The 22972-nt window shown below is 34.5% G+C and overlaps 3 protein-coding genes across 3 annotated transcripts; 2 read left to right on the forward strand and 1 right to left on the reverse strand.

Moving 5' to 3' along the window:
• Positions 1-1148: 1148 nt before the first annotated feature.
• Positions 1149-1949, reverse strand: LOC141707103 (putative nucleoredoxin 1). Its single transcript, XM_074510094.1, has 2 exons — positions 1661-1949; positions 1149-1465 (listed from the first exon to the last, which is right to left on the reverse strand). Exons 1-2 carry the CDS (start codon positions 1947-1949, stop codon positions 1149-1151), a joined length of 606 nt encoding a protein of 201 aa, XP_074366195.1.
• A 14341-nt stretch (positions 1950-16290) lies between these two features.
• Positions 16291-18715, forward strand: LOC141705406 (rho GDP-dissociation inhibitor 1-like). Its single transcript, XM_074508383.1, has 5 exons — positions 16291-16462; positions 17118-17184; positions 17444-17662; positions 17743-17867; positions 18638-18715. Exons 1-5 carry the CDS (start codon positions 16298-16300, stop codon positions 18713-18715), a joined length of 654 nt encoding a protein of 217 aa, XP_074364484.1. The 5' UTR covers positions 16291-16297.
• A 2197-nt stretch (positions 18716-20912) lies between these two features.
• Positions 20913-22840, forward strand: LOC141706637 (fasciclin-like arabinogalactan protein 7). Its single transcript, XM_074509419.1, has 2 exons — positions 20913-21066; positions 21882-22840. Exon 2 carries the CDS (start codon positions 21901-21903, stop codon positions 22696-22698), a length of 798 nt encoding a protein of 265 aa, XP_074365520.1. The 5' UTR covers positions 20913-21066; positions 21882-21900; the 3' UTR covers positions 22699-22840.
• Positions 22841-22972: the final 132 nt, after the last annotated feature.

Here is a 22972-nt window from a genome sequence, read left to right on the forward strand (position 1 = left end):
TGTAATTCAAGCTATATTAAAATTTTACACGGGAGTTGTAGCCAATAGTGAAAGTTATTGATTATTTGCCATTATATGTTTGGACTTTAGACTCAAGTACTAGATGTAAGATGATGTAGTGATATAAGCCGACTTTTTTTTGGGATGTATTAACATTTGTTTTGTTGGATTCGATACTAACCAAAATTTGGAATGTGGATGCTTTTTTGGTATAATTTTGTGATATTATATGAAAAATAAAACGTGATAGTAAAATATGGACTAATAAAAAGTGTTAGCACATATGTGTTTCTAATATAATGTGAAAATATTATAATAGGAAACTATGTGTTGCAGATAAATGTTGCTAAAAATTAAAAAGCATTACAATAGAAAAAAAATGTTGCAGCTAAGTGTTGCAATAAATTTTTCTTGCAACACTTTTACCTCAATAAATGTTACAAAAAAATGTTTCAGAGGTCTATTGCAACATCATAAATGTGTTACTAAAATAGAGACAAGTGTTGCAACAAAATGATTATTGTAATACTTTGAAAATGTTGCGATAACTCCAAAAAATGTTGCTACATGGGTCTATTGCAACGGCAGCAAATGCAACGCTGAATTTTAGCAAAAACGATGCAAAAGCTTCTATTATAACATATTTGGGGTCTTATACTACACTTTCTTGGTGTTGCAATAGCCCATATATGGTGTAGTGACTCTTGGCTCATGAACAACTTTTTATTTTTAAGATGCACATAGATGTATTAGTTTATGTATGTTCCAGGAGAGTTAGTCTCTGTATACTTATGATATCAAGCTTTTTATGTTAGTCCATATTTTCATATAACTATATAGCACTTTTTTTGCTTGGACCTTATTTTACCAATCATCTGAAACCACAAAACTTTTGAAATTTAGTCAACACAAATCTATAAATCCTAATCAACTCCCCACATAATCTACGGTAAACATTTGAGGCACAATTTTTGAAGATCTTGAGTCTAGGTTTGGACCAATAAAAAATGACAATGAAATGTTGGATTCGACGAATGAAGAAAAGGGAAGATGAGGTCATGGAAGAGTCATCTGATCCGGAGAGGGACGAGGTTGAAGTAGTCACACACAAGAAGAACAAAGGACACAAGAAAGGGAAGGGAAGATGATTATTTGGTAACATTAAATGCAAGAAGTCCACGGCCAAAATGAAAAACATTAAGTAACAACTTGCGTTCATCTGATTCATAAGCAAATGCAGGATGCGTCAACCATGGCGAGTCCAGAGCAAATGGAGGGTACGTCAAACTTCGTGTGGCTGCAACATGTTGCTTATATGATGATCCCGACACTTTATAGGAGATGTGGATCACTTCAAACTCATTAGTCGTATTCTTCATCTGGAGATACCTCGATTTTAGCATCCTAAAGAAATCCACATAATTATTGAACCAACCATCCCCAAAAAGAAGTATAGTTCTCTTCCCTGAAAGTTGGGAGTATCGGACCTATAAAGTGGCATAGACAAGTTTGTTAGAAGGGAATCCAAAAGCCACTAAGCAAATAAGTATTAGATTACGAGGAAGAGGCGGGGGTAAACGAGAACTGTAGGTAACACTTTAATAGATAATAGAAGTTTACATCTTGCACCACTGCCAAAATTAAAAACTCAAATTTAGACCATCTTTTTGTCTGAACAACGTGTTTGGATCCCTCCAGAACATCTCCAGCTTCAGCGTTTTTGCTTTCTCAGCCTCCAACTTGGCAGCTGATTCGTGTGTGAATGGATATGCTGCAATACCAAAATTCAACAATATGTTCGTGCCAAACTCTTCAATGAAATTCCCATGAGGTCCAATAATAACTAGTGTAGGTTCGGGTCCCAGCTCTTTTAACTGCTCTGGATGATCAAAAATCATCTGCAACTTCTTATAATTTGGGTCTTTAAATGGGAGTGCCAACCAAGGCATTGTGCTGAATGTTTTATTGAACGATACTTCAGTTGAACAGTCATAAGTATATACTGTGTCATGAGCGTAAATGAGAACAATCTCAAAATTTTCCCCTTTCTTAGCCAACTATCGGTAGACCGCTTCAATTTTTGGCGTGAGGTCATCAGGAGACTCTCCAACAGGAGGCTCCTCAAAAAAATATAGAGCTACCACTTTTTCTTCAAGATCAGTAATAAGTACCTATTAAAAGTAGATAGCCTCAGCACATTAAGTTGATAATGAAAATTCTATTAAATGTAGAAATTGAAAGACGTATCGGTTTATTACTGCAGAATTTAGATTATGAATCAGCTATAATTATTGTTATTATCACTAAACAATGCTATAATTAGTATACCTAGTCCCGCTATTGGAAATGACATAATCACGTTCAGGAGATGCCAAGAGGTGATTGCCGAATGCTGTCTGGCTGCATTATCTTCAGAATTAAGATTTTTTACCTTCTCATCGCTGAAAGGATATCCATGTGCTCCATACTCTTCAAAATAATGGTCAGCTTGACATTGCAAAACCACCCCAGCGGGATCAATGACAAAAGAGACAGGATAACGATCCCTAAAACCTAAGCCACCACCGAATCATTTTTCCAGATATTATTGGGAAAGCAACAAAAGTAAATTACTACTATACTAACACAATGAGGCAGTTATATAACCAATAACAAGAACAAGGCAATAGCACCAATAACGAAAACAAAACACGAAGGTCGTAAATAATATATAATCAGCAACTGTAAAAGAAAAATAAGAAGAGAAAGAAAGCTTAGTGTAATGAAGCTTTAAATCACAACTGAGTCACCAATCCCTCGAGAGGAAGAGGTTGTTCTTGAGGAGTTTATTGCCCTCACTTACTGTATTCGGAGACTGCAATAACCCTCCCAGGATAAAACAACAACAACACACCGGTTCACAGCAACTCGATGTACAAACAACGATCAGACCTCAGTCGCCAAAACCTATGTTGATCTGTATAATTTTGGAGGAGAGAAAAAGAGGAAGATGATAGTTAGGGTTTTACGTGTGTATATTTCAACCTCTATATTCCAAAATGTTTTGTTCAGTATAAATATTACATCCCAAAACATAACTGAATATGTTATATTAATTAAATAAATATTCTGACTTAAATGCATTTAATGAATACTTTCAGAATCAGAAACAGCCCATCCCCGGTGGATAATGTTTAGTACACCGATGGATAATCCATACATTGTACACCGATGGATAATGCTCACTTAGTACCCCGATGGATAATGTACACTTTGTACCCCGGTGGATAATGCACACTTCGTACCCCGACGGATAATGTACACTTTGTACCCCGACGGATAATGTACACTTTGTACCCCGACGGATAATGTACAGTGCATTTTGTACCTCGGTGGATAATCAATTCAGTGCATTTTGTACCCCGGTGGATAATGCACACTTTGTACCCCGGTGGATAATCAGTTCAGTACATTACTCCAAATCCTGATATTCAGATTCAATATTCATATTAAAATAATATAATAAGTCAGTAAATATTATAATTAAACATTAAGTAAACTTCCTCGTTTACTTAATCAATGTGGGACAAACCCACACAACCCTTTTCAAGCTACTAACTTCAACTCAATTTCTTTATAGATTACACTAAGAAAATGACTTGGATCCAAACATGAAAGTTTAAGTCCTCATTACAAATAACAACCTCCAACAATTAGATTTAGGAAATTATATTAAGAACATGTCTAAAACATGCCTCAAACTTTCCATTTTCTAACAATCCCCCACAAATCCATATAGAAATGCATATCAGATTTTATCATGACTTGCTTTTCAGAGTCGATACCCTCCGGGGTTTGAACCCTCCTAAGTCCTCTACTTCGATGGCTACCGGATATAGATGGAATATATTTCACCTTGAATCTTTATTCGTGAAGTGTAACCACACTCCATAGACGACGACAAGTCAAAGGCTATGGTCAGATCTACGGCTTTGAGCCGTTATGGTCGTGTCTCGATCCTGTTCGTCGAATGCCTCGAGAAATAACCATTTCCTCTAATTGCGACCTCACAATAACATTCGCTTAGCTGGGCATCTCCAAAGATGTACTACTAACATCTCGTCTTACGACTTGACCCCATTCAGAGTTATAAAACTCTTGCTATACTTGTAGTTTCAGTACCTTTTGAGGTTTCCAGGGGATAGACTCAGATACGTAAGTATCAATCTATATATGTAAAGGTACTACTGATTCATCCTTACAACTTGTTATTACCACATTGAATACACTTCGAGGGATCTCCTCTCGGGTGTTTTGGGTTCCCGCTGTAGATGAACCATGATGGGTCATCAGTCCCATCCCCAACCTCGACTTAAGGACCACAACATGCTCAAGCCCCTTAGTCAAAGGATCAGCTATATTATCCTGAGTTCCTATGAACTCTATAGCAATAATCCTATCAGACACAAGACCCCTTATAGACTTAAGTCTAACTTGGATGTGTCTCTTTGTTTTAGCATTATACTTAACACTTCTGACTTTGTCGATAGTTGTACGGCTATCATAATGAACAGAAATGGTAGGAAGCGGCTTGCTTACTACAGGTAACATACTTATGAGTCCATGTAACCATTCAGCCTCCGTCCATATGGCATCAAGTGCACACAACTCGGCCTCAAAAGTAGACCGAGTAATCAAAGTCTGTCTAGAAGACTTCCAGGACACTGCTCCACCCGCAAGGGTAAACACATATCCAGTCACTCCATTGGAACCAGATTTCTTAGCTATCCAACTTGCATCACTGTACCCCTCGAGTACCCCCAGAAATCTCCGGTAATGCAAGCCAAGAGAAATTGTTCCCTTGAGATATCTAAGAACTCTATCTAGTGCCTCCCAATGAGTCTTTTTCGGACAGCTTGTATATCTAGCTAACTTAGACACAGAATAAGAAATATATGGTCTAATCATATTAGCAAGATATTGCAAACTCCCAATAATCTGAGAATACCTTAACTGAGACACAGGAATACCTGAATTATTCTTGATAAGGCCAACTTTAGGATCGAATGGAGTACTAGCGATTCTACAATTTGAATAACCATACTTCTCAAGTATAGATTTCTCTATATAATGAGACTGTGACAAGGTTATTCCATCGATTGACCGAGTCAACTTGATCCCAAGAATCACACTAGTTTCACCCATATCCTTCATCTCAAAATGCCTTTTTAAGAAACTCTTTGTCTCGTTAATAATCTCAATATTGGTTCCAAACAACAAAATATCATCCACATATAGGCACACAATCACACATTCATTTCCTCTAACCTTATAGTAGACGCACTTGTCACTTTCATTAACTAAAAACTCAAAGCTTAAAATAGTTTCATCAAACTTCTTGTGCCAGTCTATAGGAGCTTTTTAGGCCATAAATGGATTTGACTAACTTACATACTTTCCTCTCGTTACCAGAAGCAACAAATCCCTCAGGCTGATCCATATAAATATCTTCTTCAAGGTCACCATGAAGAAAAGTTGTCTTTACATCCATCTGATGGATGATAAGACCATGTACGGAAGCCAATGCAATAAGCAATCTGATTGTTATCATTCTAGCAACAGGAGAGTATGTATCAAAATAGTCAATTCCTTCTCTTTGCCTAAAGCCCTTAGCAACTAGCCTAGCCTTGTACTTATCTATTGAACCATCAGGGTTTAACTTCCTCTTAAAAATCCACTTACATCCTATAGTAGAACACCCAGGAGGGAGATCGACTAACTCCCATGTTCTGTTAGAAACAATGGAGTTCATCTCACTCTTCACAGCGCCTTTCTAGTGCCTTGACTCCGAAGAATCCATGGCCTGACGGAAAGTTAAAGGTTCGTCCTCGACATTGTAAGTGATGTAATCACTTCCAAAGTCCTTGACTAGCCTTGCACGCTTACTCCTTCTAGGTTCCTCTACTTCGTTAGGAGTAGAGCTACTACCAGGATCTGCCCCCACATTCGTCATCCTTTTCACATGATCGGGAATGGAACTCGATGTGCGAGTGGGATCATCATCAAAAGTACCTTGTGATATACCAGTCTTCATAGGGAACACATCCTCAAAAAATGTTGCATCACGAAACTCAACTATTGTATTCGCCACAATACCATCTATCTCAGATTTTAAAACCAAAAATCTCATAGCAATTTTAGTTTCAAGATAGCCCAGAAAGACACAATCAACAGTTTTCGGTCCTAGTTTCTTTCTCTTGTGTTCAGGGACAAGCACATTGGAAAGGCACCCCCACACACGAAGATAAATCAAACTAGTTTTACGCTTTCTCTATAATTCATAAGGAGTCTTATCCATGTGTTTCAGAGGGACTCTGTTCAGAATATGGCAAGCCGTATTCAGAGCCTCTCCCCACATGTACTTAGACAACCCCGAATTAATCAGCATACTGTTAATCATATCTTTAAAAGTTCTGTTCTTTTGCTCTGCCACCCCATTAGACTCAGGTTTGTATGGAGGAGTCACCTCATGAACTATACCATTGCTTGCGCAAAATTCATTAAATGAGGTACTCGTATACTCACCACCTCTATCTGACCTCAACCTTTTAAGTACTTTGCCAGTTTGTGTTTCAGCTTCATTTTTAAACATAATGAATTTATCTAGTGCTTCATCTTTATGTTTAAGCAAATAAACATAACAATATCTACTACAATCATCTATAAAGGTAATGAAATATCTATAATGATCCTTAGTCAACACACCACCAAATTCACATATGTCTGTGTGTACTAAATCTAACAAGTAAGAATCCCTAACAACATTATGAAATGGTTTCCTTGTTAATTTAGCAGTCACGCATACTTGACATTTAGTTTTCTTATCAATGGCATGCTTTAGAATTAACTCTATATTCATCATATTCTTTAGAGCACCAAAATTTAAATGACCAAGTCGTAAGTGCCACAAATCAGATGATTCTACACAATTAACAGAAGGTGCAACACTATCATTAATAAAACTGCCCAAAACAGGCTCCACATTTATTAAAAATAAACCATCAGAAAAGTAACCCTTGCCATAAAAAGTACCAGTATGTGTAATAACTACTTTATTACATTTGAGAGAAAGTTCAAAGCCAATTTTAACTAAAATGCTTCCACTAATAATGTTTCTACGAATAGAGGGAACATGATGCACTCTAGTGAGAGATAGAATCCGCCCAGAAGCAAACTTCAGGTCCACGTTTCCTATTCCAAACACTTTAGCAGCACTAGCATTCCCCATTGTCACTGTCACTCCATGAGTCTGTTGATAAGATACAAACAGAGTAATATCAGCACAAATATGCACATTAGCTCCAGTATCAATCAACCATTCATTAGACAGATAAGTGGAAAGTGGTTCAGGGTTGTAGTTAACATACTCGTCGTTGGCGTCAGAGGCAACAACCTCACCAACAACCATGTTAGCCACAGGCCCACTAGTGGTTGCAAGTCCAAGCACAGTGTTTGCTTGAGCTACCACTCCAGCTTTCTTTGTTTTCTTCACAGGACAGTCTTTACTCCAATGACCAGTCTGTCCACAAGACCAACAAGGTTTGTTTGCCTTTGGTTTCTTAGCCTTCTTGTCATTTTTCGGTTTAGTGTTATCCTTCTTACTGACAGATTTCCTTTTCTGCCCAACAGTCACTACGTTCACCTTCGAACTACTCTCATGTTCAACAGGCATCACATGTCCTTGTTTGGACTTGTGTTGTTCCTGCACAGAAATGTCCAGCATAAGGTTTGTCCATGTGATCTCTCCTTTCTGTCTTTTCAGGGAGAGAGCAAACTCCTCCCAAGACTTAGGGAGTTTTTCAATCACAGCCATCACCTTAAACTTCTCAGGTAAGTCCATTCCAGACTCACCCAAAGCATGCACCAACATCTCAAACTCATGTACTTGCTCAGTCATGGATTTGGTATCCACCAGCTTGTAATCAAGAAACCTCGCCACATAATACTTCTCAAGACCTTGAGAATCAGTATTATGGGTTTGGTCCAGCTTCTCCCATAACTGCTTAGCACTATAAGCATCTGATGAATAAACATCAAACAGAGTGTTCGCTAAAGCAGCCAGAATGGCAGCCCTAGCCACCCCATCCTTCTCAGCCCATAGCGCATAAACAGTCATAGTTTCAGGCTTTTCTTGATCCACAACATGAGAATCATACTGTACCACCGGCCATAGACCCTTAACAGTTAACCAGAGCTTCATCTTTTTCTGCCAACGAGAAAAAGAAGCCCCCCCCCACTAAATTTATCAGGCATGCCTGATAAATCAATAGGTTGTGGAAATTTGTACGTGGTCCAATCTATGGTGGATGCAGTAACTCCAGAACCAGAACCAACAACAACAGGAGTCTCACCAACAGGAGTATCAGTTTCGTTAACCATCTCGTTAAATAGCTATATAACAAATTAAACTCTTCAAGATTGTTGGGAAAGCAACAATAGTAAATTACTACTATACTAACACAATGAGGCAGTTATACAACCAATAACAAGAACAAGGCAATAGCACCAATAACGAAAACAAAACACGAAGGTCGTAAATAATATATAATCAGCAACTGTAAAAGAAAAATAAGAAGAGAAAGAAAACTTAGCGTAATGAAGCTTTCAATCACAGCTGAGTCATCAATCCCTCGAGAGGAAGAGGTTGTTCTTGAAGAGTTTATTGCCCTCACTTACTGTGTTCAGAGACTCCAATAACCCTCCCAGGATAAAACAGCAACAGGACACCGGTTCACAGCAACTCGATGTACAAACAGCGATCAGACCTCAGTCGCCAAAACCTATGCTAATCTGTATAATTTTGGAGGAGAGAAAAAGAGGAAGATGATAGCTAGGGTTTTAGAAATATTACAAAATGTTTTGTTCAGTATAAATATTACATCCCAAAACATAACTGAATATTTATATTAATTAAATAAATATTCTGACTTAAATGCATTTAATGAATACTTTCAGAATCAGAAACAGCCCATCTTCGGTGGATAATGCTTAGTACACCGATGGATAATCCATACATTGTACACCGATGGATAATGCTCACTTAGTACCCCGACGGATAATGTACACTTTGTACCTCGGTGGATAATGCACACTTTGTACCCCGGTGGATAATGCACATTTTGTACCCCGACGGATAATGTACACTTTGTACCCCGACGGATAATGTACACTTTGTACCCCGACGGATAATGTACAATTTGTACCCCGACGGATAATCAGTTTAGTGCATTTTGTACCCCGGTGGATAATCAATTCAGTGCATTTTGTACCCCGGTGGATAATGCACACTTTGTACCCCGGTGGATAATCAGTTCAGTGCATTACTCGAAATCCTGATATTCAGATTCAATATTCATATTAAAATAATATAATAAGTCGGTAAATATTATAATTAAACATTAAGTAAAGTTCCTCGCTTACTTAATCAATGTGGGACAAACCCACACAACATTTTTCAAGCTACTAACTTCAACTCAATTTCTTTATGTATTGCACTAAGAAAATGACTTAGATCCAAACATGAAAGTTTAAGTCCTCATTATAAAGAACAACCTCCAACAATTAGATTTAGGAAATTACATTAAGAACATGTCTAAAACATGCCTCAAACTTTCTATTTTCTAACAGATATTTCCTGGATTTGATATATGAGAATGGGATGCATAGCCAAGGCATTATAGAATATCTTTCGTCAAAATGTTTTTCCTCAGGAGTGGAAGATACTTCTTGCTCGGAACAAATAGTCACATCAGGAGCTGCAACAAAAATAACCTCCAAACAGCCTTTAGGCTACATCTCATTGTATATGTCCACCAAGCATGTTGTCTCTTGCATCCAATCATCACGCCCAGAAACAAGGTTCATAAAATATAAGACGATAACCTTTACATCCAGCTTCTTAGCCTGGACCTAAAAAATAATATATACAGTGCACATGATCAGCTAGCAGAAAACATGTTGGAGGCAATATCTTGCGGAATAATTTGTTAAACTACGTTATTTGGCAAAGTTTAAGTGAAGCTTAAGTCTTTTCAATAACCACCAAATGTACAACAAATCTTCATATGTAATAATCTAAGCATAGAACTGATAAGCAAAGAAATATGATGAGTGTGTGTACTAGGTTAAGACATAATAAGGACAAAACAAGGGTACCCATTGATTGTCTCCTTTGAGGAGATAATTCCTGCGTTTAGTGAAGAGAAGGGTAGATATGTCAACTACATCTCCTTTTTTAATCTCTTGCACACCAGCTGCTGCTGCTGCTGCTTTGCTCTTCTTCTTACTTGCCCTCTTCTTTGCCTTTAAAAACAATCTCCCTAGCCTGAAAAATCTCGCTGGAGAGATTGTTTTCTTGTTTTTCTCTCTCAGTGGTGATAATAAAAGACCATCATCACAATCATCACTCTTCTTCCGCTTTGAACAACTTCTTAGCTTCAAACCTCTTGACATCGTCATCATCCATGGCTTTCTTCAAGTTCTGATTTTTTTGGTAAGAGTAAGTGTGTGTGTTTTTTGGGTCAGAAGTTCACGTGTGTGTTTGACATACTCCAATACGTAAAATTGGGTTTGGGCTTTGTTAATTTTTACTCAATTTTTATTACTTGTATTTTATTATACGAAAAAAGTATTAAAGGTCACAATAGAAAAGCTTTATGAACATAAATATTATGTAAAAATAAGTTAGTATGTAAATTTTCGAATAATTTTGTTATTAAAATATGTCACCTTATAACAAAAAATAGTCGTTCAATCCCTACCGTTAATATTATATAAAAAAATAAAATTATTATTTGTTGTTCATCATCTGTTTCTTTAGTACTCTGTGCATCTGCAAACATATAACAAATAGCACTTAATCTCTCTATTATTTTAAAGTAGTCTCACCACTCCTCACACCACACATCTCATGACTTTTAATAGTCAGAGTTTCCTCATAAGGATTAATAAATCATATCTCTCATCTACCTCTTCTTTTGCCAGGAAGGATCCTGCCTCTCTTTAATTCTGTTTTTCTCTAAATCTTTTCACACAACTCACAACAAAGCTCAGATAATTTGTCCTACAGAAATAAGAGGTGGCTAAAGAAGGCTAATATGTGGTCATACAACTAGAGCTAGTCCTTAAATAAGGTCTAGAAATAATCATACCAACAAGATTTATAACATGAAAAATAAATGTTGATAATACCAAATCAATATTTAGAATAAATGCTGATAAAGTAAAAACAGTATTTATACCTTGTGAATCAAAAGATGCAGCTTCGTTGCAGACATTCGTGGTGGTACTGATAAATCATCAGTAGATAGTAGAGATGGATGAATTCTGCCTTCAGCATCTATAATTATAGATTAGTCCATTAATGGACTAATCTATTTTAAATTACTATTATAATTAATCTTTATACTCATATTTGTTTAAAATTAATTTACGGCTATATTAATTTTATAACTTAATTAAGGGGACCTAATTATTATAAAATTTTATTCGGTTGTTTCATAATATCTACATGATCCCACTATATTTTCTTTTTTCTAATTGTAGCCTAATTATTTTGGCATTCTCTTTGTATTAACTAATTTTCTTAACCCGTCTTAGTATACATATTTATTTCAAAATTTCATATTAATTTAACTTTAAACCGTAAATCTCTGATGTGATATGTCAGTGAGATGGGGTTTTTATTGGGATTGGATCTCTGTTTAATCAACTTTGACAACCATCTTTGATGAGAGCATATGAGGTTCTTTCAAGTGATCACTGCGAACTAAGGCCTTATGTTCTTCTGTCAGTTTTGCATCTAGTTCGGAATAGGGGTGATCATTAAACCGCAAAAATCGCCCGCACCACCCCACTGGATCGCAATTATATATGCATATATATTTATATGTGTATATATATTACATATTTATATTATTTTTTTTATATAGTAGATTTATTTCTTTCTTACTTACTATAATATTTTGTTATAAATGTTAGCTTACATATTTCAAATTATCAATATATTTCTATTTTTAATCAAAGTCATATTATTTTTGGAAACCATATTGATAAATTTTTATTATATTTACATGTAATTATTAGTTTTTTTGAATATGTAAACCGCACAAATCGCACAATACTGCACCGCATTTTCGTGGTTTGGTTTATGCGGTTTACGCGGTTTGTGAGGTTACGCCGTGCATGTGCGGTTTGAATTTTTTAACAAATCGCATGTGCGGGTTGATTTGTGGTTTGAGGAAAAAATCGCACCGCCCGCACCGCGATCACCCCTATCTATGGACCTGGGATACAAGATGTGATCTTGTTGTTGAGCCTAGTTCTCTAAGATCTCTTCCATGAATAGACGTCCAAAGTTTATTCGGAGATTTTTAGCAACAGCTACCCCAGTGACTTGGTTGAACTTGGTCAGTCCATGAAATCCATTGGTCTTTGGAGCCAGATAATAAGACAGTATATTGAAGAACATATGTCATTCCTTTGGTAAATGACACTTGTTGAAATAATTAGGATAGTTGTCATTTTCCATTGTGCATTTGATGGCTTTGAAGAAGCTCAACAGTTCCTTTCTTTGGTAACTCAACAAAATGATTAAGAATGAGAAACCAAGCTGGTTATCATCTGACGTGTCTTAGCTGTTGTGTGAACATATCTAAGAAACTCAACATTCAAATTGACGTCAGTAGTTAATGCATAGCGCACAATCGAGTGTTCATTCAGAAAATGGATCCATTTTTCAAAAATACCCATTTTTTCTGGATCGCGTTTTGTAATCGAAACACAATTTATTTTTGAAATCATAATGTTATCCGTCATTTAATTAAAAATGAGAATAAAATTATGATCTTAAAACAAATTAAATTGTGCACTTAATTATAAACTGGAATTAAAAACACACATAAACTTTTATAGAACAAATAATAATATAAACCCCAGAGTTGTCTTGTTCGTATTAAAAACCAATAATTTCAATTAATCACAAAACCATACGGTGCCTTAGTGCCAAGAAACTACCAAATCTCGATCTGTTTAATCCTTGAGCAAACCAATGGAAAATACTATCAAAATGTAGCACGTGTTCAGGGCATCAATAATCTATAAAAGTTATTAATTTTGGCAGAGTTTTATTATGGATTTGATCGATTAAAAAATTGGATCTCAATCTTTCTTGCGACTCTGAAATGTATGTGTGTGTATATGAAGAAAAAAATTGTAGGAATTATATATATATATAGCAGATTGGAAAAAAATGATCAACTCCCTAAGTTGTGACTAATGTGGTCAACACTTAGAAAATAAAATTTAAATTGTGATCACAGCGGAATTCAACTTGGCTTAGTTTAACAACTAAGTTGCGAGTATAGGGGAGGGCCACTTGCGAATACATGAAACTATGAAAGGGATACCTAAGTTGCGCATAGAGCGAGCCTTGTACTTAGAAAATTAATTAAGTAGGCTCACTTGCGACAGTGTAGTCCTCGTGACTTAAACAAAATCATGTGATTTTCAGTTGCGACAACAGCGTCTCCTATAAGCGCAAGTGAGTACTACTTAGAAATTTTTCTAAGAATTTGCCCACTAAACGCAACTACAGAGCGCTTAGAAAACTTTTTTAAGAAAATTACAAGGAGAACTTGTGCTGCTTATTATAAATTTCAGTGAATCTTTTAAATATAGAATGACTTAAAATTCACTAAAATCATAATATCATAGTTTTATTCATCAGCATACAATAATTATCATTTAAATTGATAATATTATATTTTGTTGAGATAAAATAATGCTGCTAAATTCATTTTAATTTTAATGAACCCCTTTAAATATTAAAATATTTAAAGTCCACTAAAATTAATAAATCACAACTTTGATTATAAATTATAATAATTATCATTAAATTGATAATATCACAATTTTCTGTATCAAAATTATACTGCAATATTTTACTCATAATTTAATCAATAATGATTAAATTATTTTCACATATTTTGATAATATAAATGTGCTTAAATATATATTAATTAGATACAATCACACAAATATTTAAATTACGAGAAATAAATAATGGCATATAAATTCACGTGTCTTACAAATATTGACATTAATTAACAAGTAAATTTATTCAAATTAAAATGCAGTTACTAACTTCTAATTTACTCAATTAGAAAGATTAAACATCCCAAGTTCATTAAACAGCTTAGAGAAAGTATTTTCATCCAATGGTTTTGTGAAAATGTTTATAATTTGATCATATATGGGTACAAAATATAATTTCACAGTGTCATTTATGACATGCTCTCTGATAAAATGATACTCCATCTGTCCCTTTCAATTGTTTACATTTTTTAGATAGTGTTCGACACGCATTTTAATGTGCATATAAAGTATAGTTTTGTAATTTTTTTTTACAATTTTGTTTTTCTGACTAAAAATTAAAACATTGAACTTTTATTCAGAAAAAGAAAATTGTTAAAATAAGTTACATAACTATACTTTTTATGCATCTTAAAATACGTGCCGGACACTTGCTCAGAAATGTAAACAATTGGAAGGGACTGAGGGAGTACATGATATCAATGTGTTTTGTTCTCGAGTGCTGAACTGGGTTGTTGGAGATTGCTATGGCACTAGTGTTGTCACTGAATATTGGAATCTTTAACATCAACATACCATCATCTGGAGTTGGTTCCTCATCCATAAGATTTGAGCACAACAGTTTCCAACGAATATGCGACATGTTTTCTACTAATGAATATGCTTGAAAGAATATTTGCTAAATTTCCTTTTTATTACCATTTTTTCTCTTTTTCCTAAAATCAACTTGCTGTATTATATAATTTATCATATTATATTTTCCTAAAATTTTAATTTTTAACCTATAAAATATTACAAAAATAAGTATCTATAAATATTTATCATCATTCTTAATAGTTAATATTCTACTAAGACATTTACAACATCTTTCATCAAAAATTTTCGAAATCAACTTATCAACACAGTATTCTCCTAAAACTTCTCATTTCTCTTTAAATCTACTATTTTGTTATTCTTCTACATTACACATTACGTTATAACATTTTTCCACTTTCTCCTAAAATAACCTACCTACTATATTATATTTTTCTAAAACTTTTCTTTTAATTCTTAACCAATGAAATATTATAATTAAAATAAGTATCTATAAATATGTTTTCTCAATATTTTGTAATATTATTATATTATTATATTATATTTTACTTATGTAAAGAGAAGACGAGTAGGTGAGGTGGCGCTTATCATTTCAATCTATTTTGGTAATTTTCTCAAATTTTTATATTATTAAATAGAAAAAATATTTAATTCATTATTGACTAACAAATAATATAATTTTATGATTTTAGATTTATGAATAATGAGAGAGCGTCACATTGAAGTAAATATGTTTAACGAGAGAACGATTTTTTAAACTTCTTGATTTATTATATTTATTTAATATTCATAACTTCATAATGACCAAGATCAGATAAAAAATAAAAAAAACGAAGCATTATTTTAGAAGACCGTTGCGAAGCGCGGCTTAGTAAATAAATAATATAATTTTATGATTTTTTATGAATAATAACATAGCGACTCGTTGAAGTAAACACGTTTAACGAGAGAACGGTTTTTAAACTTATTAATTTATTATTCCTAATTTTAGAATGAACAAGATCATATAAGAAATAAAAAAACGGGACATTATTTTAGAAGGTTGATATAAAATGTGGCTTAGTAAACTCGTTATTTGGGAAGACAAAAGGAGAAATTTTCAAATTTGCCGCAAGACTTGCTTCTTACTAAAAAATATGGAGACAAACTCTTATATGATATTTATAATTTCATGTTTATTCTAATGCTTTCTTTTCTTTGATGATAATTGTTAACACTCAAAATAAATTACGAATTAATTTTTTTTTAAAGAAAAATAAATTATTAATTATATGATTCACATTGTCATGCCTACACTAATCAATGTCATTATTCATCAACTCATATATCCGGATTTCGACAGAGACTTTTCCACGCGAAATAACACGTTATTTCCATTTTTAGAAAAATCAAAATCATCTCACATTCGAATTTTTTTATTGCATTCCTATAAATATCCAGAATCTCAAGATTTTATCTTCACTTATCTAGGGTCTACCTGCATTCTGTACTCTGCACTGTTATTATCTTTTTTAGTGCGAAATCTCGAAAATTTTAATAATTTTCGGCTTGACATTAGTTTTTTGATCATTCGATGTCTTTAGCTGCTGGGACCAGTTCGAACAGTGAAGAGAAGGAAGAGAAAAGAAGTGCAAGTGATCAAGCTTCTTTATCTGGCATTGATCAGGATGAAGATGATGATGCTGGTTTTCAACTAGGCCCTCAGTACACTCTCAAGGAACAGCTCGAAAAGGACAAGGTCTGTAACATATTTTTATCGCGTGTTTTCAGTTTACGTGCATATCGATTTTATTAGCTTAATTGTTGTACTGTGATCGGTGATTTGTAGTATTGTGATGATAATATGTGATTGTAGTAGTGTAACGGGTGTTTAGTAGATCGTTTGTAGTATAGAATACAGAATAATTTGTCGCGGAGCTGAAGCATGACCCTTAATCTTCATGATGTGCTAAGTAATTAAGTTTGTTGATGATATTGCATGTTTTTTTGCTAGGATGACTTAATTGTAATATTGTGATAGGTGATTTGTAGTATTGTGACGATATTATGTGATTGTAGTAGTGTGACGGGTGTTTAGTAGATCGTTTGTAGTATAGAATATAGAATAATTTGTCGCGGAGCTGAAGCATGACCCTTAATCTTCATGATGTGCTAAGTAATTATGTTTGTTGATGATATTGCGTGATTTTTTGCTAGGATGACTTAATTGCAATATTGTGATAGGTGATTTGTAGTATTGTGACGATATTATGTGATTGTAACAGTATGACGGGTGTTTAGATGATCGTTTGTAGGATAGAATAATTTGTCGCGGAGCTGAAGCATGACCCTTTATCTTCGTGATGTTGTTAAGTTATTATGTTTGGTGATGATATTGCGTGATTTTTTGCTAGGATGACGAAAGTTTGAGGAGGTGGAAGGAACAGCTTCTTGGTGCTTTGAATATTAACAATGTTGGAGGTTTGTATTCATTGTCTAGTAATTACTGTTTTCAAAATTGGATTTTGATTCTTGGGGTTATTTGCTTGAATAATATGATCAAAACAGTTTGTATAAGCCAACCTGTACCAGGTCCTAGATGTAAGATCATGTTCGGACCTTCCTCTACCACCTTAAGGTTTTAGCGTGACTAGTTACTTAACCCCGGATAGTTTGATTAGACTTACAAGATAAGATGATTCCATCATTGTAACATTGTTCATCACTTCATTTGTTGCAGAATCTGCAGATCCAGAAGTAAAGATCATCAGCCTTTCTATCCTCTCTCCTGGAAGACCTGACATTGTTCTCCCTATCCCAGAAGATGGAAAACCAAAAGGCCTGTGGTTTACGTTGAAAGAAGGCAGTCCTTATAGCTTGAGATTCTCATTCCAAGTCAGTAATAACGTTGTCGTTGGCCTTAGGTACACAAACAATGTCTGGAAAACTGGTATCAAAGGTGAGATAGTTAAGTTATTTCCGCCAATTAAACCAAAATTGTGAAGATATATGCTTTATCTAACAATCTATATATTTCAGTTGACAGCGAAAAATTGATGTTTGGAACTTTTAGTCCTCAGTCAGAGCCCTACACATTTGATGTGCCTGAAGAAACCACTCCTTCTGGTTACTTTGCTAGAGGCCAATATTCTGCAAAATCAAAGGTACGCGTGACATATGATTACACAAACAATGCCATACTGCTAACAAGCTCAATGCATTTATGCCTCAGATAATCGTTATTACTGCCAATAAGCTCAATGCATATATACCTCAGATATTCATTAAAGCAACTGGAATAGAATGAATCATAGATGTAATAATCTGAGTACATAGCTGTAGACTATTCTTTTTTATTTTGTTTAAACTGTTGAAAACTCGCCATTGATGAATCTGTGTTAAAATTCCGATAATCATCCATAACAAGGGACATGCCAAGTGATCACTGACCATGACTGAGGTTCAACTGAGAAATTACTATAAAAACATTAGGAATTAGGATGCCTAAAAAATTTAGCATAGGTTAACTGATAGATATGACATGGAAATGAGGTTAAAATTAAAAATGTCGCCGCCTCTGTTCTCTGAGAGCATCCAGCAATCTATGTATAGGTTCACGCTCAGTAGAAAACAGTTTCAGCGTGAGAACAATTACTTTGCACTTTTATAAATCTGCAGAACAATTGTTCTCACGTGTTCTCACATGAGCGCGAGCCTATACATATTTGTTGAATGATGATATTATCAGATCGCTTAGCATATTAAAAAAGTCTTTCCTATCAAAACTTTGGGCCAGCGTCGCTCAACGCTGATTTTCCACTTGTTCAAATCTAATCATATGAAAATAAATATCTTCAGATCATATTCCTTCTAGTTCAGGATTCATAAAGTTAACTGATGTCCTGAAACGTTGTTCATCTCATATTTTTTTCAGTTTGTTGACGACGATAACAAGCGCTACCTGGAGATCCAGTATACGTTTGACATTCGGAAGGATTGGGCCAAATCATAAGCACAATTCAAGTATAAAAATCGAAGTTTTCCAAAATTAGACTATCCTGCAATAAGTGAAGAGCTTGGTTGTCAAATTCTGTCATTTTTCAGAATCGAGTTACCATTTGTTTTTATAGCTGGTGAGCATGATTTAGTTGGTGGAGTTGCACTGTCTTGTAGATTCTGTTTTATTTACAGATTTTCCCACTTTTCATTGTCAAGCTGCACTATTAATCACAGTTGTTGGGGTTGTAGAACTATCAAAGATCAGAATTATTAGTAAGCTAGTGCATTTAACTGTTAGGGTGTTGTATCTTATCTTTGAGTAGACAAGTTTTACTAAATCGGTTTTTCTATGTCCTCACAATAAGCACAAATTTTTATAATTTTGACTTATTTTGATTGACCAACACTTCTTAATAATGATGGATTCTCTGCATTCACAACACTACACCAATCAAAACCCTCCAAATTTATACTCCATCCGTCCCAATTTATCTGTCTTGTTTAACTTTTGATGGTCAAATTTACTCAACTTTGACCGTAAATAAAAATTTATTTTTTTATTATTCTGAAAAATTGAAAATTACATATTAAAATAGATTAAACATACTTTCTAATTATATAAATTTTATATATATAATTTTGATTAACCAACACTTCTTAATAACGATGAATTTCTCTGCACAACTACATCAATCAAAGCACTCCCAACTTATAAGTTTCAGTGCTACACTAGACAAACCCTCACTAAATTACTAGTCAAAGTTGTTAATAATGCCGACATTCGAGTTAAAGCTTGTAAAATTTTTAGTGCCTCGAAAACGCAGTTAATTTTACACACTCACCTAACTTAACTGAAATACAAAGAATTTTAACGACAATATGTGTATTTTCGTAATTGCAGAACTTGATCGAACAATTACAAATATGTCATTAAATTACATTAAGTACTCATGTAAGTTCCCTAAATACGTGTTCGAGAATATTTGTCAATATCTGAGCACTTTACACTTTTAAAATATTTTAAAGAAATGTGCAAGGGGAAAAAGTAAAGGGTAAGAAGAGTGTCGGTGTTGGGGGCATATTTCTGGATGCTCGTCTTGTAGTAGCTGACAGCATAGCAGCAACAATGAGACATGTCAACGAAATGTTGGTATAATGGTTGAGCTCGTGTCCCCCTTGCAGATGCTTATTTTACTTTTAAGATCTTAAGAAGCTGCTACACTAATTGGTACTATATGAAATTATCGTATCCTTTTCTTTAATTCGGATAAAAGGTCGTTGGTTCGAAATTCAGTAAAAACATGTGTGCGTGTTGTATGAACACGAGCTTTTCTTCTTGCAAAAATTTTGCTTTCTACTAGCGAAATAAAGTTGTGACAAATCCCAAATGCTTGATGATGTATCTATTACCAAAGAATATTAGAAAACAAGGTTCTAATGTTTTTGCTTAAACAAACAAGTCTAATAATTTTCTCCAAAGCAAATGTGACAACATAATTGGCACTCTCAATTACATGAAATATAGACATTCGCTGTTTGTGCATCCATATCCAGCTGTTTACATGATCACCAAACTTTGCTTCATGATTTACATTGTAATGGACTAATGGTCATGTCCTCATTAATAACAGGGGACGCTCGAAAGAATAAATACAAACTTTTATAACGAGATTCGAATACTTGAGCTCTTAACATAAAATTTGAGAGATTACAATTAAATTTGTATTTCTACATAAAAGAAACACAAATTTATGTCGATAATAAAATAGTATTTTTCATTTCCGTTCATCCTGACATTTGTAACTTAAACGAATCAAGTAAAAATGCTATGTGCGTGCAAAATGAAACGGTGACAATGAACCAATTAAAAATGCTATGTACGTGAAAAATAAGCGGTGACAAAAATTATGAGACGAAAAATGTAAAAATCGGATAAATTTCCACCCAATTTCATCCTTTTGATCAATAAAGTTAAAAAAATGATTTTGGTGAAGCAGGGAATGGTAGGGTAGAGTGTAAGGTTGGACTCAGATGATGATACACACCTTTAAATAAATAAAAACAGAACATAATAGTTAGGCTAATGATATAGAAAGCCCACCTTCCAATACATTTTCCCTTTAATAATCTTCCATATTTCTGTTTTAAATTTTTGTCCTTTGTTGCTGTTAACTGTGTTTTCTGTTGTTTAACTTAGTGTCAGCTTGGTACTTTCACTAGTTTTACTTCTAAGTCTTGAATGTAATAAAACAATAAAACAATAAAACCCCATTTATTTTTCTTCTATATAAGCACTTCTTGCATTCTAATCTCTCTCATTCTTGATATCATTCACACTTTTTCTCTCTGAGTTCTTCTTTACAGGTCAGTTTTCTCATCATCACTCTTGCTATGTTTCTTTGTATGGCTATAGTGTTGCATACATTAAGTTGTATCTATTCTTGATTTGTTGTCATTGTTTCTTTTGTGTTTTTATATTGTTTGATCTAGATCTGTTCTTTTTATGCTTGAATTTGCTACATTGTTTACATTTAGTGTTTTTGTGTTGATTTGTAGTGATATAAGGCTGGTTTAGTTACTTAGAGCTCATAAAAATTGAATCTTGATCTGATTTGTACAAGATAATCTTGAGTGAACTTCATTGTTCATTTACTACATTGTTTAGCTATTGTTGTTTGTGTGGTGATTAACATTCAGGCTAATGTTTTGTAGTGATTTAGAGCTTATAAAAATGGAATCTTGATCTGTTTTTTAAGACAGTCTAGGGAAAACTTCAGTTGCTTAGAGTATTAAGTTAGCCACTGCAGTCCATTTCTTGAGTTGTTGGACTCAAATATTCACTTCTCGAATAAATTTGTAAAAATTGTTCTAATCGAAAAAATTGAAAAATACACTGGTTGTTTATTGTTGAAATCGGATACTCACCACCTGCGGATATGCAAGGGTGCTGTTTTTAGAGAATTCTGTAGTTCTCTACTTGCATTGTGATTGGGTTACCAAGCTAAAAAAGTGTGCTACAAGGCTGTGGTCTAGCTAAACAGACTGTCTGATCTGGATTTCATTATTGGTTTCCTCGAATTAGGTTGTCTTTATATATGTGACAGATCACAGTGTAATCCAATATGTTGGTGATGTTAAACTGCTCGGATCTAACTATGATTAGCCTCTTTAAATTTCAGGAATTTGAAGATTTCTCTAATGGAGAAGACCATGATGCTCGTTGTCTGTAGCACACTAGTGCTTTTGTGTTCAACATCAGCATATGCACAAAAGGCTAAATCTCCTCCAGCACCCCCACTGTCTATAGTCCCAACTCCTGCACCAGCACCAGCACCTGCACCAGAACACGTAAACCTCACCGAGTTACTGTCTGTTGCTGGTCCATTCCACACTTTCCTCGATTACCTTGTGTCAACTAAAGTTATTGAGACCCTTCAAAACCAAGCCAATGATACCGAGGAAGGACTTACTTTGTTTGTACCCAAAGACAAGGCGTTTTCATCACTTAAAACTCCTTCTCTATCCAACCTCACTGCAGCACAACTCAAGTCACTCTGCCTTTTTCATGCCTTGCCACATTACTACTCTCTAGCAGATTTCAAGAACCTCAGCCAAGCGAGCCCTATTATGACATTTGCTGGTGGTGCATACACTTTGAACTTCACTGATAACTCTGGAAGTGTTCTCATTGGTTCAGGATGGACAAACACAAAAGTCAGTAGTAGTGTGCATTCAACTGATCCTGTTGCAGTTTATCAGGTTGATAAGGTGCTTCTTCCTGAAGCAATTTTCGGTACAGATATACCTCCAATGCCTGCTCCAGCACCAGCTCCTGAAGTAGACACCAAATCTCCTGCTGATGCTCCAGATGCAGATGGTGGACATGCATCATCACAATCAACTTCAAGTCCATCATCTTCTTACAGGATTACAAGCTCGAGTGCTTGGAGTTGCTTGGTCTTGGCTATCTCCGGTGGAATGGCCTTATTCTTGTAAGGGAGAATCTGTTCAGTGCCTTAAATTATATGAAGAGGATTCCATTTGATTCTTTTTCTTTGTTTCACGCCATTTTTTGAATTATATGATGTACTTTACCATGTATGAGATTCATTATGTTATAAATTTCTGTATTTTTTAAGTTGCACAGAGCACAGTTATGGTTTTTTTTTCTTTCGACATCCCTATTGTGTTTAAATTGAGAACAAGCATAATTGCACAAGGAGATACTGCATGTCTCCTTTCTGAGTAACAAGGCATGTTATTCTCCTTT

The sequence above is a fragment of the Apium graveolens genome, chromosome 2 (assembly GCF_009905375.1).
Source record: "Apium graveolens cultivar Ventura chromosome 2, ASM990537v1, whole genome shotgun sequence".
In the NCBI taxonomy this organism is placed as follows: Eukaryota; Viridiplantae; Streptophyta; class Magnoliopsida; order Apiales; family Apiaceae; genus Apium; species Apium graveolens.

What these genes read in the sequence shown, in the direction of transcription:
- LOC141706637 (XM_074509419.1), top strand. Translation starts at nt 21,901, where the DNA reads ATGGAGAAGACCATGATGCTCGTTGTCTGTAGCACACTAGTGCTTTTG.
- LOC141705406 (XM_074508383.1), top strand. Translation starts at nt 16,298, where the DNA reads ATGTCTTTAGCTGCTGGGACCAGTTCGAACAGTGAAGAGAAGGAAGAG. An exon ending in GAATATTAACAATGTTGGAG is followed by an intron (nt 17,185 to 17,443) that starts GTTTGTATTCAT and finishes CATTTGTTGCAG; the next exon opens with AATCTGCAGATCCAGAAGTA. An exon ending in AATATTCTGCAAAATCAAAG is followed by an intron (nt 17,868 to 18,637) that starts GTACGCGTGACA and finishes TATTTTTTTCAG; the next exon opens with TTTGTTGACGACGATAACAA.
- LOC141707103 (XM_074510094.1), bottom strand. Translation starts at nt 1,949, where the DNA reads ATGCCTTGGTTGGCACTCCCATTTAAAGACCCAAATTATAAGAAGTTG. An exon ending in GTTGTTCAGACAAAAAGATG is followed by an intron (nt 1,466 to 1,660) that starts GTCTAAATTTGA and finishes CCCAACTTTCAG; the next exon opens with GGAAGAGAACTATACTTCTT.